Source organism: Lissotriton helveticus, chromosome 3_2 (genome assembly GCF_964261635.1).
Source record: "Lissotriton helveticus chromosome 3_2, aLisHel1.1, whole genome shotgun sequence".
NCBI classification, from domain to species: domain Eukaryota; kingdom Metazoa; phylum Chordata; class Amphibia; order Caudata; family Salamandridae; genus Lissotriton; species Lissotriton helveticus.
The window spans coordinates 296666358-296683115 of NC_136062.1; the positions used below are offsets into that span (position 1 = coordinate 296666358).

At 43.5% G+C, this 16758-nt stretch overlaps 1 protein-coding gene across 2 annotated transcripts in view; it reads right to left on the minus strand.

Annotated features, from left to right (window-relative positions):
- The window catches only part of TLN2 (talin 2), a 1508116-nt gene that overhangs the window by 265307 nt on the left and 1226051 nt on the right, over positions 1–16758 (minus strand). For both annotated transcript variants that reach the window (XM_078684194.1, XM_078684193.1), the window contains exons 40-41: positions 3917–4057; positions 2957–3138 (exon numbers count right to left, since the gene is read on the minus strand). In XM_078684194.1, coding sequence (XP_078540320.1) covers positions 2957–3138; positions 3917–4057 — 323 coding nt within the window. The remainder of the gene's footprint in view (positions 1–2956; positions 3139–3916; positions 4058–16758) is intronic.

Sequence of the window (16758 nt, forward strand, 5' to 3'; positions counted from 1 at the left end):
CTGAGTAAAAAACAATCTGCAGCATCTGTCATTTTCTTTGGCAACCAGGGTACTTTAGGGACTGAGTTGCAACAGTCAAACGTATTACAATATATGTCAGTACCTCGAGTGATAGTAATTTCAGCATGTAAGTCATCAGAAAAGACAGAGTAGCTTTACCAAGCAATCTACTGTAATGACAATTTGGATGAGATTATATATGCAACAGGATCTCCACATGTCAAGTTTTATAAAAGGATTGACCCTTCTCACTAACACTCCTAGTTCTAGCTAATAAAATTCCTGGCTTGTTTGTTGTGGTAAAAGGGATTCACTGTAGGGATACATTTATGAAAATCAAATCATTGCATATCGCTATATGTGGCTTATCTGCTGTTCAATCCCTGTGAAGAATAAACACGAGCTGCAACTAACATGGAACTCCTCAAAGTTTTGAATGCATGCCCAGCTTATGAGCAAATCTGGGGAAACTCAGCATTTTCTCCGTAAAATACCTGAGAAACGAGAATGTGTTAGCCTGACCAACCAGAGCTATACACTGGGAAATGTGCACATCCAAATATTTGAGGATTTAGATATATGACAGTGATGAACATTTGATACCCAAGACTGTACTTAAAACTATGAAGACCTTAAGCAGATAAATCATGTAACTGCAACTACCTTATTTTTCCCATTACACTAGGTATTAAGCCTCTCAGGTTATTTAAGGACTTGTCATAATATAAAGTGACATCAGGAGGAGAGTTGCCCTCATCAAAGTTCAACTGCTCATCGTGGAGAGGGATCTGAGAACATCCGATTATGAGCAATACTTTTGAATTGAGAAGGCACAGCTAAACAGATGGATGATAACGGGCGTAAGAAAACGATACCATAAGACTTTGACAACAGCAGACTTCTAAAGGTAGTAGACATACACAAGGAAGACAAAATAAATTAAAAAAACTTCCAACAAGCATACAGCATCCCTAACAGGTCTGGGGGGCATTAGCACAAAATAGGTAATGGTCGAAGGGAAAGTTTTCACAGACTGACAATAGGGGAGTATATTTAAGCACACTGCATTTGTAACTATGAATGTGAGTTTATACTTGATTTTAAGTTGTTTGCACATACCTATTTAACCCATAAGGGCCTAAGAAAAACGTAACGGGTAGCTGCCCGAAGTGAAAAGCTGTAAAGCTGTTTTTTACCACATGGTGCGAGACTACCCAAGATGTAGGGTACTCAGAGTAAGTGACGGAGATGGCGCTGATGCTCACTAGGAAAAGTTACAATCATGGAGAAGACATATTTATTAGACCTAATGCCCAGACACAAAAAGAAACCAGCAAAGAGTAAATTCACCAATGCAGCATTTCTGTTTATGCAAAAAATAGCTTCATCCTGGAAATCAACCGGGTCCGCAATACGAAAATTTGGCTGACTGAAGTGAGCAAAAGTTGAGAACCATGTGATCTCAAACCAACTGCAGAGCCTTAAGAATACCAATGCTGCTACAACTGTGGAGTCATTTTATTAAGATTAGCTATGAAATTAGATATAAATGACTTTGAGCAACATAATTCCTCTAGAAGAGTTACTAGAATATGAGACTGTGAAACAGCCACCGTGCACACCAAACACCTACGGCCTAAGATGATAATAGCACACCCTCCTGATGATAATCATCAACTAAACATAATTCAGGGACCACGGTCAATAACCAACTTTGGAACAAACCTTGACATAGCTCTGACCCAACACTAAACAAATGTTATTCACATAGGCTGCATTTAGGTATCAAGAATACTCATATACATTCAAAACTGACACAGAATCCTAAACGATGATGGGAAGTTTGTTAGACCCACCTGATATGTTGTTGATTGTTTGCCACCTTATGGCAAGTGAACTAATCTCATTCTAGACAAGGTGTAAAGAAAGAAGGCTGCTCCTAGAAATCCAAATATATATTGTTTACAGGGAAAACAAATTAAGCTTTGTAGCCCACTGCCGAGTTTAAAGGCCCTGAACCAGAGTTATAGGCCCGAGCTGCTGGTGAGAATCTAATAGGAGGGAGAGGGCCTTTAACAACCGGTATATCCTGGTGCATAAGAGCTATAAGGCTATAGAACATTCCACCCACTAATGGTAAAATGTTCTAAATTAAAAAGGGAGAAACATGAAGACAACAATGAAATGTTGGAGCTCCAGGCTTATACCAGCCATTATAAGCCGAGAGCTACACCATTTTCTTAAACGGAGCTCTCAACATTCCAATGTTCTAATATAGCCATAGAGCCTGACGTAGCGGACTCTACCAGCCATTAAAGGCCTGCTCCAGCATCAATAGGCCCGAGCCGAAGCTGAGGGTTTTTAATAAGGGAGCGGGCCTTTTACTGCGGGGAGAGCCTGCTATGGAGGGCTCTAAGGCTATTAGGACATTCCGCCACTAGAGGGCAGACTTTTCTAACAAATAAAACTAAGGCCTAACTGAGCCCTAGGGGGTTGAAATCCCAATGAAAAGTTGAAATGTTGGAGCTTGGGCTTATACCAGCCACTATAAGCCCAGAGCTACTCTATTGTCTTCAATGGAGCTCTCAACTTTCCAATGTTCTTATAAAGGATGACCCTTAGTACAGGGTAAAGCTTAACTGACTAATTTGTACATAGCTGGCCACTTATGAGCTTGTATTGCTTCTTTTGATCAGTCCCCTTGTTTAGGGAAAGGAAAAAAGGTAAACTCATATTTGTTCTGTAACAAGTAATGGCAAAACCCGTGTAAATGCTTGTTTTCCTTATGTATGAAATTTCAATAAATATTGAAAACGTAAATGCTAAAAACAAAATGAATGCACATGAGGGTACGAATTTCACACATCTCACACCGACATACAAATTGACACTACTAGTTTACATAATCTAAAAACGTTTGACACTTCAATAAAAAGTTCATGCACAAGGCACTTACCGAATAGAAGTTATAAGACTCTTTATGGAATCGGACACAACACGGGAGTGTCCGGCTAGGACAGACCAGGTAGGTGGATCCTTTGGGTTGATGGCCAAAGAGCGAGCAGTTTTGATGAGGGAGGAGGAACCCTCCAGCATTGTCCTGGCAGAAACCAAAATAGGCTCCTGGGCTCGAGCTCCCTGAAAAAGAAGGAACTCTTCACATTTTTTATAAACCGAAACACAAACATATATCAATATAATTTTGTATCTAGCACGCAACCTTCTTTGTGCATCAATCGTGAGAAAATCGTTAGGAAGATATAAAAGAGATTGTGTGTACTTGTCCCCATCCAAAAGCATTTCCTAATTTCTTAACACATTTCTTCCCTTACATACCACTTCTATGCAAATCAGTAACACCTTGCTACTGCAGACAGGGATAACCGACTGTAATCTCGCTAAGAAGTTGAAAAATGAATAGATGATTCTCACAAAGGAGTTGAAGAAGGAATAAATGACTATCTGCAGGCACGAAAACCTCTCCGACTTTTTCTCGTCACATGCTAGTGATACCTAAAACCCAGACACCAGACCTCATCAATCCCTTGGGCCAGACAAATGCATCATTGAATTAAAACACATTTCTTTGCTTCCTTACTGTAAGAGTGAAGCCACTGACTAACCTGATATCGCAATACACCATGCTTTCTGTAATACAAAGCCTGAGTGTAATTGAAAAACAAAACCTTTGGTTCTGAAAAACAATTCTCATAGGTGATGTGGGTACTATAGAATACCCCTATTCAAACTATTTTCCATAAGCCAAGTATATATTATATTCATAAAATACAGTCCTGAACTTCATCCCAGCAGGGCAATTCCTGATGAAAATATTTCACTCAATTCATTAAGAAAAGCTTGCTATGTGTATCTAACAACCACAAACCCCGGGTGCATGGAGAAATCTCTTCCTTACCTCATTGCTGATCTGAGCTGGAATGCTGACAAACTCTGGGTTGGAAGCAAAGGCAGTGAGGTTTTCGACCGCCTCAATCAAAGGCTCAGTTGCAGTCCGACACTTTGACCGATTTTCGTCTGAGAAATCTCCATCAAGGGTCTACAAGGACAAGATGAGTTAAAGAAAAGAAACGCGTTATGGAATTGCCAGGTACATTATCTAGCTCTAAAGAACTGCTAGTTTGCCCTGAGGCAAAGATATGAAACAGGCATGGCAAACATGGTAAGACTTTTTGACTGCACTAACCTACTTCTAATGCATGTCTCCATACAATGAAGTCACTATATACCTGTACAACCTGGATGGATCAACAGTGAGAAGGCAGGAGTGAAAAAATACTTGACAAAGGAATTTAACTTTGTGCAACTCCTCTTGCACGGTGATGGCTGAGCTAACACAAAACAACGCTCTGGTGGGTAATGCCAAGAGGGTAATTAAGCTTCTGGGTTTAAGTGTAGTTCTGTGTAGTTTTTGGTTATGGTTTACTGTAGCTGGGTTTTGTGTTAACATGTTTATCATCTATGTTCTAGTTTCCACAGCTGCAGGACTGGCTAATGATGAGGTGACCTCAAGATACAACTCCAATACTTTACCTAAAGTTAATTAAGGAGACCTGCATTCAGAGGGGTGGCTTGTTGGTGTTCTGGGCAAATGGTGGAGTGCTCTCTAGGTTGTTCCCGTAAGCATCCATCAAAGGTATGATTGGGCATAAATGCTATGTAGATGCATGAAGCAGAGACTAGATGCAATCATGCAAAGCACTGAGATACAACAGTTTTCTAGCAAAGCACCAAATAAACACAGGCTTGCAGTGTTATCATTACAAAAAGGGCAGGAGCCAACAAGACCTGAGAGAAGTTACTGTTACAGTAGTCATGGCCAAAACAAGAGAAATCACATATGCTTGCTTAACAGAGAAAGTCATGGTACTGGCATGAATTGTGGCAAATAAGATGGCTGTTGTGGAGGAAAAAATAAAACACCCAAATTAGTAATGTTGTATGACAAAATATTCCATCTGATTAAGGAGGATATATGATGAATTGCAAGTGACAGGCAACATCCACCAATCACTTGCTTTTTTGCCACTAGAAGCCTTTGACTGCTTTAACTGAAAATGCATTTTTGAGGTCCTGGAAATGTGGCACCCCGCTCATACCCTTGAGATTTGATCTAGGTGTGGAGCCCATCTCTGAATTATTAGCGGCCCGACTCCTCTTGTACTGGAGAAGGCTCTGGACAGTACCTGAGCTGGCGGACTACAGAGTGGAGTTCGCTGCTGTCTGGGGGTCGTTGAAGAGTAAGAAAATACCCTGGTTGCTCCACATCAAAACTATTGCCTATAGAATAGGAATGCCCCAAATCTGGGAGACCCCGGCGGAGAGTTGTCCAGTGGTGCGGAAAACTGAGATGCTGGCCTCTTTGAGGCACCACAACCTAAGTTTGCTGCACCGCTTGCCAAGTATGGGCAGGTTGTCTTCGGAATTTTTGCAGGTAAAACTCGTGCCCAGAAGGGAGGAATTTTTGGATCTAATAGAACCTCCGCCTGCAAGAAAACTATATACACAACTAAGGCACGGTTGCCTGCCACTTGGGACACTAACCTGCAAATGGACAGGTCAAGAGGAGGGAATCTGCCCTGTCTGCAATAATAGTAAAGAAGACATTGCCCATGTTTTGTTCTTTTGCCCTGCTTATAGCGCAATCTGGAGAGCTTGGCTGGTGCCACTATGTAGAAATTTGGGACTAAAACATTGTGCTCAAGCCGTCAGAATTTTAAAATATGATACATCCCCCCTCATCGTGTTTTCAGTCTCCCGCTTTTTGTACGGTATGTGGCGTAGAAGGTCCACTCTGATTAATTGTGTCTAATTTTAATGTTGGCCATTCATTGCTGATAACTGATTGTTTAATAACGTTTTAGCTGCTGGTTCTTAATTATTTATGTATTTTATTGTATGTACATATTTTATCTGTGCTTTTATGGTCGTTGACCGAAGTAAAGTTATCAAGCATTTTTTAAGCATTACTTAGGAAGGACCACACTCCTAAACAAGCAATTCACAACCTGCGAGTTGGCGAATGTCAACATTGCCGCTGCTAACGCGGGATTTCTGGTCTATTGTTATCTTACCAGATCCCAGCTCAGGTCGACTGAATCGTTGGTACCTGTCATTGAGTAAAAGGCCATCCACTACTAGGTTAGTCAATAAAGAACTTACACCACTCTAAAGAACCACTTACCACTGGAAAAGGTTAAAAAGTTTATTGTAAAGCCAAAGTATCTGGAGATACAAACATCTCAAAATAAGATTCAAAAGATATACAGGTATCAATATAAAAAGGTACTCTCTGAATGCTCTTAATCGGCAAAAGGAAATTATCAAAAATATCTCAAATACCATGAGAGTTGCAAAAATCGCTGTGAGTTGCAACTTGAGAGTCATTTACAGAAAAGAAAAATACAGGTTAGTCTGTCCCTACACTAGACTAAGTGACATCCCTACTTAACAAGATCTTTACCTAAAAAGGTGTCAGCAGTGGTGACTTCCAAAGAAGATCACACACTTCCCTTAGTCTGTGTCTCAAAGTCGAAGTCTTTCAGTTCTCAATCTGCCTACCCATCCGCTCTCTTAGGCTCCTCAGATCATCTGCCCTAACTCCACCCCGGGGTGCTTTCCCTAATACAAAATCACATTTCCAATAGGAACGCCCCTTGAGACGCCTCTCACGTGGTGCAGTTTCGAGCGGCAAATTCCGTGCTGGTGCTTCTCGGGACTCTTCATTAAAGTTGACCTTGCTTCCCAGGCTTCTCTCCGACCAGGCGGTACCCCCTAAAATTCCTGAAGACTCCTACAGGCCTGTGCCTGGCGCCTCTGAACAAGGGCCTATTCATTATTTCTGATTTAAGTCCCCCTTGCACCTGCAAACAGACACTCTCTCGGTAGGCCCCAAATTCCAGCATCTGCCATATCTAGAAGTCATAAAACATCTTTGAACAGACCTATCGTCCGTGCTCTGTGCGACCTCTCCTTAACGAGCTCATGCAGATCAAAGTAGCGACTTTATCTATTCAGGCCTACTAGAATTACATGAAACGGGCCTCTGCAATATGCACATTAAATTTCTTTGTTTAAAGAGTATTTTAACTAACACACATTACTAAAATATAACACATCTATATAAAACATATACTTCAGTTCTAGGCCTAGTAATACATTTGCCGTAAAATGACATTAGAATCCAAGTCACTTAAAAGTGTAGCAGCATCTTTCGTTTCTTGTGAAATGCCATGTGGCCTACACATTTTCATGGTTTGCAGAATTACATTTCGTTTTCACTTAGCCATCTAACATGTGACTCCAACATCATTTTAACATCTCTACAACCTCTACATTAGTTTTTCACAGTTACATATGCATCTCTATTCTAATTAAACACTCATATATATTTTCTCTATATAAGTTGACACTCCTGTATATTCCACGCTAAACTAATACTACGTGCTTGTAAATATGGTGCACTTCTACATTTTCAGATTTGTGCTCTCTCAATCCCCCCTTTGATGACTTACAGTAGTCATCATCATCACAACACCCTCGCTAAGGTACAGAGTATCAAACTGAAGTCGTTGCAATCTTCCCTCGTTTCATCTCCTCTAGAGCCCTCAGACTCCGGTACTGATTCTCCTGCATCGCAGCTAATCTCCTCCCCTGCTCTCGCATAGATCTTTGCAACCTGTTTGCTCTATACCATTTGTACAGTTTCACCAATCCCCACAAAGTGATTATACAAATCACTATTATGATGATAGGTTTCAATATGTACCAAATGATATTCTTTCCCAGATTGACAAACCAACCTCCAACTTTACCCATTCCTTGACCTACCTTTTCCCACACTGTTACCTTAGTCAAATCTTCTATCTCATGGTGTATTTCAGTAATATTTCGAATGTACTTTTCTAGAGGTTTTGAATTGTCTGGAATGTAAGTGCAACATTCCTGGACCTTCAAAGCCTTACAGACTCCGCCCTCTTTGGCTAACAGAACGTCTAGAGCAAGTCGGTTTTGAAGAACCATTGCCCTTATCGATTGCATCTCTCCCTCCACCAGCATTAAAGATCTAGCAGTACTGGCGGACAACATATCTACAACTGTTGCCAATCTTCTTATCTTAACATCATTTAGTGCTATCCCTAAAATAGGAAACATAGCGCCAAACACATCTCCAACTACCTCCTCAGCGCTCACATCCCTTCTTCCTCTAGATGATGTTTCTCTCTTTTTCGTTTCTAAGTTCTCAGCATGGTATATTTTGGGGAAGACAATTGCTAAGTAACATGATCCATACCAATTATCTGGTAGTTTCACATATGCATTTCTTCCACAGACAAAATACACATTTGGGATCACCTGCCTTTCCTTCAGGAAATCCTTAGAATAGTACTCTAATTGGAAAGCATGTTCACAATGAACTTCTCCTACAAACACATTCTCATAATATGTTTGACTTCTGTGTATACATAGCTCTCCCCTTTTCTCCCGATCTAAAGCTATTGGACCACTGCTACCCTTTCTTTGGTGTTCTCTTTCTTCCCGGGTCCAATCTGTTTTCCATTGTCCCGAAGCTTTTAGGATCTTTTGTCTCCTATATCGATCATCCACCTGCCCTATAAACTTTTTCTCAATTTCTGACACTTTACAAGTCAAATTATTTCTTCGGGCATGCGAAGTATCTAATGTTCTCCATGGAATGAAAAACTTCTGTAACCTGTCTTCACACTTATAATAATCCCACTCATTTAGATGTTTATAATTTGGCACCTCTGGCAATACTGAATCGAAGTTCGAGAAGTAATACTCGAACCCCTCTCGTTCATAAAATATGCTCAGCAACAGACTACATGAGATTCCATAGGTCAATGGAAGATGATATCATCTGATGCCTTCATCTACAGAAGCTGGCAACTGCATACAGGCGTAGCAGTTCTTCGCCTCCATGACATCAATATATTCATAAAGCAATTTGGCATAAGCATTCGTTCTAAAATTCCCCTGTGACTCATCTGCATGTAATCTTTTTAATTCAGCATCTAACAAAGCTTTCTCTTCCGCTGTATTTTCCCCCTGTTTACCAATCGTAGGAGGCTTCTGTGTTGGTACACTTTTTGCTTCTTTTTCTGCTTTCACATCATTTTCATGTCCCACTATATATGATACAGTAACTACTAAAACTATAAGAGAAATCACTACCCCTAAAAGTGTGCCTATTATGCATTTTGCCCTGCGGTTCGGGTTGCCAGCCTCCATGGTCTCAAAACAGTGTAGTTCGGGTTTTCTCTCACAGTACAAGTCTCTTTTCTTTGCTTCTCCAATCTTTCGAACCACACCTCCTGGAAACTGAAAAATCCCCTCCGCAAAAACAGTCTCCGAGTTCTGTAGCAATAGGCAACCCTAGCCCTTCTCCATCCACTAAAAGGGAAGTCCCTAATTCTTTCTTCTTCCACTCGGCGCTAGGTTATCTTTCAATCAATATTTACAAAGTTCTTTACAAAGTCTTTAATAGTCCAAAACTATGCGTGTTCCCAGAGCTTCCACCACTAGCTCAAATATTTCCATACGAAGAAGGACTCCCTCCAGTATTGGACACCTTGAACAGCAACAAGGAAATTCAACAGTCTCAAAGATCAATTTTCTTATTCCGCTCAGGAGAGGAGGATAGACGATGTTGAGTGTCAGCAGTCTTTCGACCTCCAATCCTGGTAATAGGAACTTTACTTCCACTGTGATGATTGGGTCAGTTCTGGTCAGGGTCACTTCCCTCACCCTCCCAGTTCTGCGTCCCGCTGAGGACATCTGTAGCGAGGTAGGTCCACTCAGGAGTAGCGTATCTTCTGCAAGGCACTCGCACCCTCCTTGATCTTCTCGGACCTTCCTGCTCTTGTCCTTGTGCACTTTCTTCTGGATCTGAATCTTCGGATATAGGAGCAAGAGTTTACTCTCGAGCTGGCTTCAAGCTTGGCCTCCTTTTTCTTTCAGGGCAGGTAGCCGCTCCACGCCTTGTTCTCCTATTTCTTGTCCGTTCACTCAGTTCTTGATCACTCTGAACTTGCTCTGTCTCTGAGTTGGTTTCACAACAGCTTTCTCCTTCAGTGGCAATTTCAGTTTCACTGCCGTCCTGTTTCCCTTCCTCTTCTGGATCTGTGACACTCCCAACTTCTTCAGACACCCCCACAGCTTGACTGATCCCCTCTTGTGATTCTTCCTCCACCACTGGATTTTCGTCTGTGAGAGGAGCTGTTTCTTCCAGGGGTGCTGGAACTCTTCGAGTATGGGAAGCGTGGATCCAATTTGGCAGTCCTCCGCACTTCACGGCGGTGTTCGTAATTAGGACTATTTGGTAAGGCCCCTTCCAGCGCACGTCCAAGCAGTTCTTCCGGACGTGCTTCTTCACCAGCACCCAGTCTCCTGGGCACAGGTCATGGCACTGATTTCTTGAAGCTGGAATTTCTGCAGCCTGTACCTGAAGAGACACAGAATGAATGGCGTCAGATAACCCCTTGCAGTAATCCAGGATCAGGTCATCTGTAATGTTCAGTAATGCAGTTGTGGGGATAGTTGGAAGTCTCATTGCCCTCCCCATCAACACCTCATGTGGAGAGAGACCTGTCCTCCTGTCGGGTGTGCTACGCATGCTCATAAGGACCAAAGGAAGAGCATCAGGCCAACTTAGGGAAGTTGATGAACACACTTTAGCAATTCGACATTTCAACGTCCCATTTATCTGCTCCACTATACCTGAAGCCTCTGGTCGATAGCTACAATGCAATTTCTGATCAATGTTCAATGCAGAGCAAAGCATCTTCACAACTTCGCTGTTAAAATGTGTCCCTCTGTCCGATTCCAGAGAGGCAGGCACCCCGAAGCGCGGTATCAATTCTCTAAGCAACAACTTTGCTACTGTGAGTGTATCGCAGCTACGTGTAGGGTACGCTTCAACCCATCTGGAAAATATGCATACTACCCCCAAAACATACCTAAGGCGGTTGACCCTTGGCATTTCGATAAAATCCAACTGCATTCTGTTGAAAGGCCCCCCAGACCTCCCAATGTGACTCAGTGTAACTGGTGTTCTTTTCCCTATGTTCAACTGCTGACAAGTAACACATCGCTTAAACACTGCTTCTGCTGCAATCCTAAACTTTGGGCAATACCAAGTCTGCCTGAACACCCTCAGCATGGCATCCCTTCCCAAATGCACTGGACCATGTATCTGTCGTGCCATTGGATTCGCTAACTCCTCAGGTAACACAGCCCTTCCATCTGCTGAAATCCAAAAATCCATTTCGCTTCTCACACACCCTGCTGTTTCCCACGCCTGCTTCTCAGATTCAGGTGCATTTTCTTGCATTTGTTTCAAGTCTTCCCAAGTATCGACTGTTTCTAACATCATGCTCAATTCTGTCCTTTCCTGAGCCCCACTTACTTCCACCTCCGTGAAAGAATAATCATGCTCCGCACAATAGCGGGCAACTTCATCTGCATATCTGTTTCCCTGTGACACAAAATCTGAATTTTTCGTATGAGCTACCCACTTTACAACTGCTATTGCAGCTGGACCCTGTAATGCTTCTAACAGCAGCCGCACAAATTCTCCATTTCTGATTGGCGAACCAGAGGAGGTCATGTAACCCCTCTGAGACCACAATTGCCCGAAATCATGAACTACACCTAAACCATATTGGCTATCAGTATAGATGGTGACTCTAATTTTGCTACCTGCTATACAGGCACGTGTCAATGCAACAATTTCTGCTACCTGAGCGGAGTGTACTCCTTCCAGGCAAGCGGCTTCCACAACTCCAGTAATGGTGCAAACAGCATAAGCTGCTCTCAACCGACCAGTATCGTCTCTTAAACATGAACCATCGACAAAGTAAATTTCATCGGGGTCGATCAATGGTTCATCCACAATATCTGGTCTGGGCTTCGTGCATAGTTCAGTCACATCAAGGCAATCGTGATCTTCACAGTCTTCGCTTTCTATGTCATTAGGAAGTGGCATCAGAGTAGCAGGATTTAAGACGGAGCACCTCTTAAGGGTCACGTTCTCTGCAGCAAGGATAACTTGCTCATAGCGCGTGAGCCTACTGTTGGTCAAGTGCTGGGTCTTGGTCCTGGTCATTAACAGTTCCACAGAATGAGGTACATACACCACTAACTGGTGTCCCATCACAATGCTTTCACAACGCTCAATGCTGACACCTGTTGCAGCAACGGATTTGAGACATCCGGGCAACGCTGCGGCTACTGGATCTAAGGTAGCCGAAAAGTATGCAACTGGTCTACAGGCATTCCCATGTACTTGCACTAAGACTGACAAAGCACAGCCCTCTCTTTCGCAGCAATAGAGGGAAAATGGCCTTTCATAATCCGGCATCCCCAGAGCCGGAGCACGACACAAGTCATCCCTCAGCTGTAGGAACGCCATCAAGCACTCGTTGTCCCATGGTACCGGATCACTCACCTCCTTGTGCGTCAGTTTCTGTAAGGGTTTTGCTTTCAGTGAAAAGTTAGCTATCCACTGTCGGCAATAACCAACCATTCCTAGAAACATCCTGACTTCTCTCTGTGTTGTAGGCGAGTTCATCTTCATGATTGCCTCTATTCTATCTGGTCACACCTTACGCTTTCCCTTTTCTATCCGATGACCCAAGTACTGTACTTCTGTCAGACAGTACTGCAATTTACTCGGAGATACCTTGTGTCCATTTTCAGCTAAATGGTTCAGCAAGGCAATGGTGTCTTCCTTGCAAGCTTCTTCTGTTCCTGACGCAACAAGTAGGTCGTCTATGTACTGAACCAGAACCGAATTCTGGGGCAGTACCAGACTTTCAAGATTCTTTTTCAATAATTGATTAAAGATTGATGGGCTATCTGTGAACCCTTGTGGGATTCTACACCATGTTAAGACGCGATTCTCCATTTTAAACGCGAAAAGATACTGGCTCTCTTCGTCTAATGGGATTGAAAAGAAAGCCTGACAAAGATCTATCACTGTGAACCACTCAGCTTGGAATGGTATCTGAAACAATATCACTGATGGATTCGGTACCACTGGACAACATGAAACAACAATGTTATTAATTTTTCGTAGGTCCTGTACTATTCTAAATTTCCCACTAGGTTTCTGCAAACCCATAATCGGGGAGTTGCATGGACTTCCCACGATTTCTTTCAGTATTCCCTGTTTAATCATAGAGTCGACCACGGGTCTTATTCCTGCAATCGTCTCTTGAGACAGCTTGTATTGTGGCGTTCTTGGATAATCGACATTTGGTTTCACTATGATCTTCACTGGCTCTACCCCTTTGACTAATCCTATCTCTTCTCCTGTAAAATCCCATACTTCTGATGATACTGCCTCGCGTAAGTCCCAAGGGAGATCCTCCACAGTTAGAGTAGGATACAGTTCTATGCATGTTCTGGAGTTCACAATTTTGAAGGTAGCATCATCATCTGTCGTTTCTACCTCTACTCCCTGAGGCGTGCAGTATATGGTACAATTCAATTTGCACAATAAGTCCCTTCCTAACAAACATACAGGGCTTGAATCACATACTACAAACTGATGTTCATTCATGTAATTTCCGATTTTTACTGACACTGGTTCCGTCAAAGGGCTAGTCATTCTCTTGTTTGCGACTCCTACCGCCTGAATTGTTTCCCCCGACATTGGTAGATCCGGAACCACTGCTGATCTCAAAGTTGATCGAGTAGCTCCAGTATCCACCAAGAATGTCGTAGGACACCCTGCCACTTCAGCCTCAACAAACGGTCCTCTTTGATCCACTTCCAGAACTGCCCCGAGGGTACAGTCCTCTTCTTTGCTTACACGTTGGCCAGTCAATGGATCAATGTAATAACATTTTTCCTCATCTATGAAAAGAGGAATTTGTCTAAAAACCTTTCCCCCGGTCGAAATCTTTGGTGGCTGCGGAAACTGAGCTCGTGGAGCCGAAGTCCCCCCTTTGGCCACCTTGATTCTCGGCACTGGTACCCCTTGAACTGGAACCTCTGGAACCTCCTCCTCTACCTCTAATTCTCCATTCTCAGGGTTATAGGGACACTCACGTCTCCAATGCCCCACCTGATGACACTGGTGGCACTTTGTCGTTCTTTTCAATGTAGCAATGTCAATTCTAGGTCCCACTTTTTCCTCACTGTCTTTATTTTGATTGCTTGATTTCCGTCTCATTGTCCCTGTACCCTGCTGCTGCTGTCCACCCTTTCCAGCTGACTGCATCTGCACTACCATCAGCTTCTCTTTTAGCTTCTTTGCTTTAGAATCTATTTCATCGCTGCAGTACCTGGCATACCTCAAAATCTCATCTAAGGGTCTGTTTTGCCAACAAATCAAATGTTGCTGAATCATCAAACAAATATCAGGTCTCAACCCCAATACAAACTTTGACACAAACTGTCCTATATCCTTGGGGTCCATTACATCGAGTCCACTGTATTGTTTGAATGTTTTCAGCAATCTCTCATAAACTGTCTCCTTGGGTTCCTGTCTAGTTCGGTCTATTTTTACCCAATCTATGTCTTGTGGTGGGACCTTTTCCTTCAACCAAGTTATTACTCTTTCATATTTCAACATTACAATTTCAGACGGTCCATTTGTGGCAGCATTCCTTTCTGGTTCTACCGTTGGCCACTCGACGCTAGTCTTGCATGCTGTCCACAAATCTCCTGGCACCACAATGTCAAACAAGGTGTTTAAATCAATCCACAATACCTTCGATATTTTCACGAACCTTTCTACCTGCTTATACCACTCAACAGGATTGTCCCTTAACTTCGGAAATGAGTTGGTAAATGCAGCCAAATCTCCTCTACTCCAGGGCACATGTACATAGTTCCCATTCGATATTTCCCTCAAAGGAAATGCCTCCATCTGCATTACCCTTCCTTCCGGAGACATCACACTCGTGCTTCTCCTGACAGTACCCCGTTTGGACCACCTCTCTTCCCACTTGTCCAGATCTCTCCACACTCTTATTCCTGCTATCAGTTCCCTTATGTGTGTCTTTAACCCTGTAGTTCTCTTCTAATCTAAGTCTTGATCTGAATACTGCAACCTATGGTTACTCTGTAATGTCCTCGTTCTGGACAAGTCTACCATATACTTGTCTGCCAGTCCAGACAGTTTCTCATGAGTTGCTCTTGCCTTTCGGGTAATATCTTTTACTATAAACAGTAACTCATCTTGTTCATACAGGTCAATCCTTTCTAAAGGCAACGTCCCATCTATTATCTCATCCAGGTCAGATTTTAAGCTAGTGACATCGAGTCTTTTGGCCTTTACTGCAGCTCTCAGTATGCTAGTTCTAGGGGGTCCATTCACATCTCTCCCATCCCAGCTCCGAGTCCTACGTCTAGGCTCAGGCGAGTTATTGGGAGTCCTCCCTTGTTCCCACCTCTCCAGGTCCCATGCAGTTCCATCCTCTCTGGGTGTATGGTGAAACACTTTCCCATTTCTCGTAACCCCACCAGTCCCATCCTGCATGATTTCCCTAGATGCATGGTATGACATTCCATTACTCCCCCTTTCTTCACAATTGGTCTGTGACCTCTGATCACCCGATGTATGGCAAGATCTTTCATTGTTCCCCCTATTCCAGTGTTGCACATTCTCCCCTGGCGCGTGATGAGTGCACCTAAACCTATCTCTGTATGCTAGTACCATTTGGTCTCCACCCTTTTCAAAGAGCCGAGACATCTCTTCACACTCCATGCTTCTACCATCTCGCTCCTGCTGGTCCCTCCCATCATTAGGACGTATTACTCCTCTGTTCTCCGGCCTGTTACCATCCCACTCCTGACTACTTGCACTAGCCCCGCAGTGAGACAATGTTCCGTTGCCTCGGCTTCCCCATTCTGCTTCTGTTCTTGGCCTGCTGGTTGGTGCCTCTGTGGACCCCTCCCATTCTCTCAAATCGGCCCTCAACTCCTTAAAGGATTTCGGCCGTGGTCCCCTCAGGTCCATCGGTCCTCTCTGACCCCCTGTTCTGCTGCGGGACCCACTGCTGGATCAGATGGGGTGCTCCACGTCACTGGTCCTGGCAATTGTCTCCAGGCATTTGTCGTGTTATTTCTCCTTTCCATTTCTGCTCTCTCTCTATCTAACCTCATCTGTTCTTCCTCTCTGTCTCTCTCGGGGTTGTAAATCGATACTATAGGACCTATGGTAACGGGTACTTGTAGAGCGTCTGGCAACCCATAAGACTCAACTCTCTCTGTTTCCGGTACCTTCTGCACCACAAACCTTCCGACTACTGTCGGTACTGTACTAGGCTGAGGTGTCTCCTCTCCTTTGGGCTGTGTCCACTCTGATATAGGGAGTGGTACATATCCCTCTACGGCAGGCCCATCATCCCTTGCGAGTCCCCTATCCTCCATTCTCCCAACGTTCGGAGGCGGTCTATCTATTAGCAACCTATTTATCAAGTTGTCCTCCGACTCGCTCTCCTCATCTTCTTCCATGAGCCTCTGTTCTCCTGTCACCTCTCTCACTGGGTATAACTTATCCACCTCAATAGCCTGTACCCTCCATCTCTTGGCGTCCGCATCCCATTTGGCATTTCGCACTGCCCTTACTGATCGCTTCAACCTGTCTTGGCGCCTGTTCATATTTCTGTCGTGTGCCGCCCTAAGCCTCGCATTAAGGGCCTCAAACTGGGTTGGTCTAGGCGGAGGATTCAATGAGGACATAATTGATTTCAGCCGATGCAACGC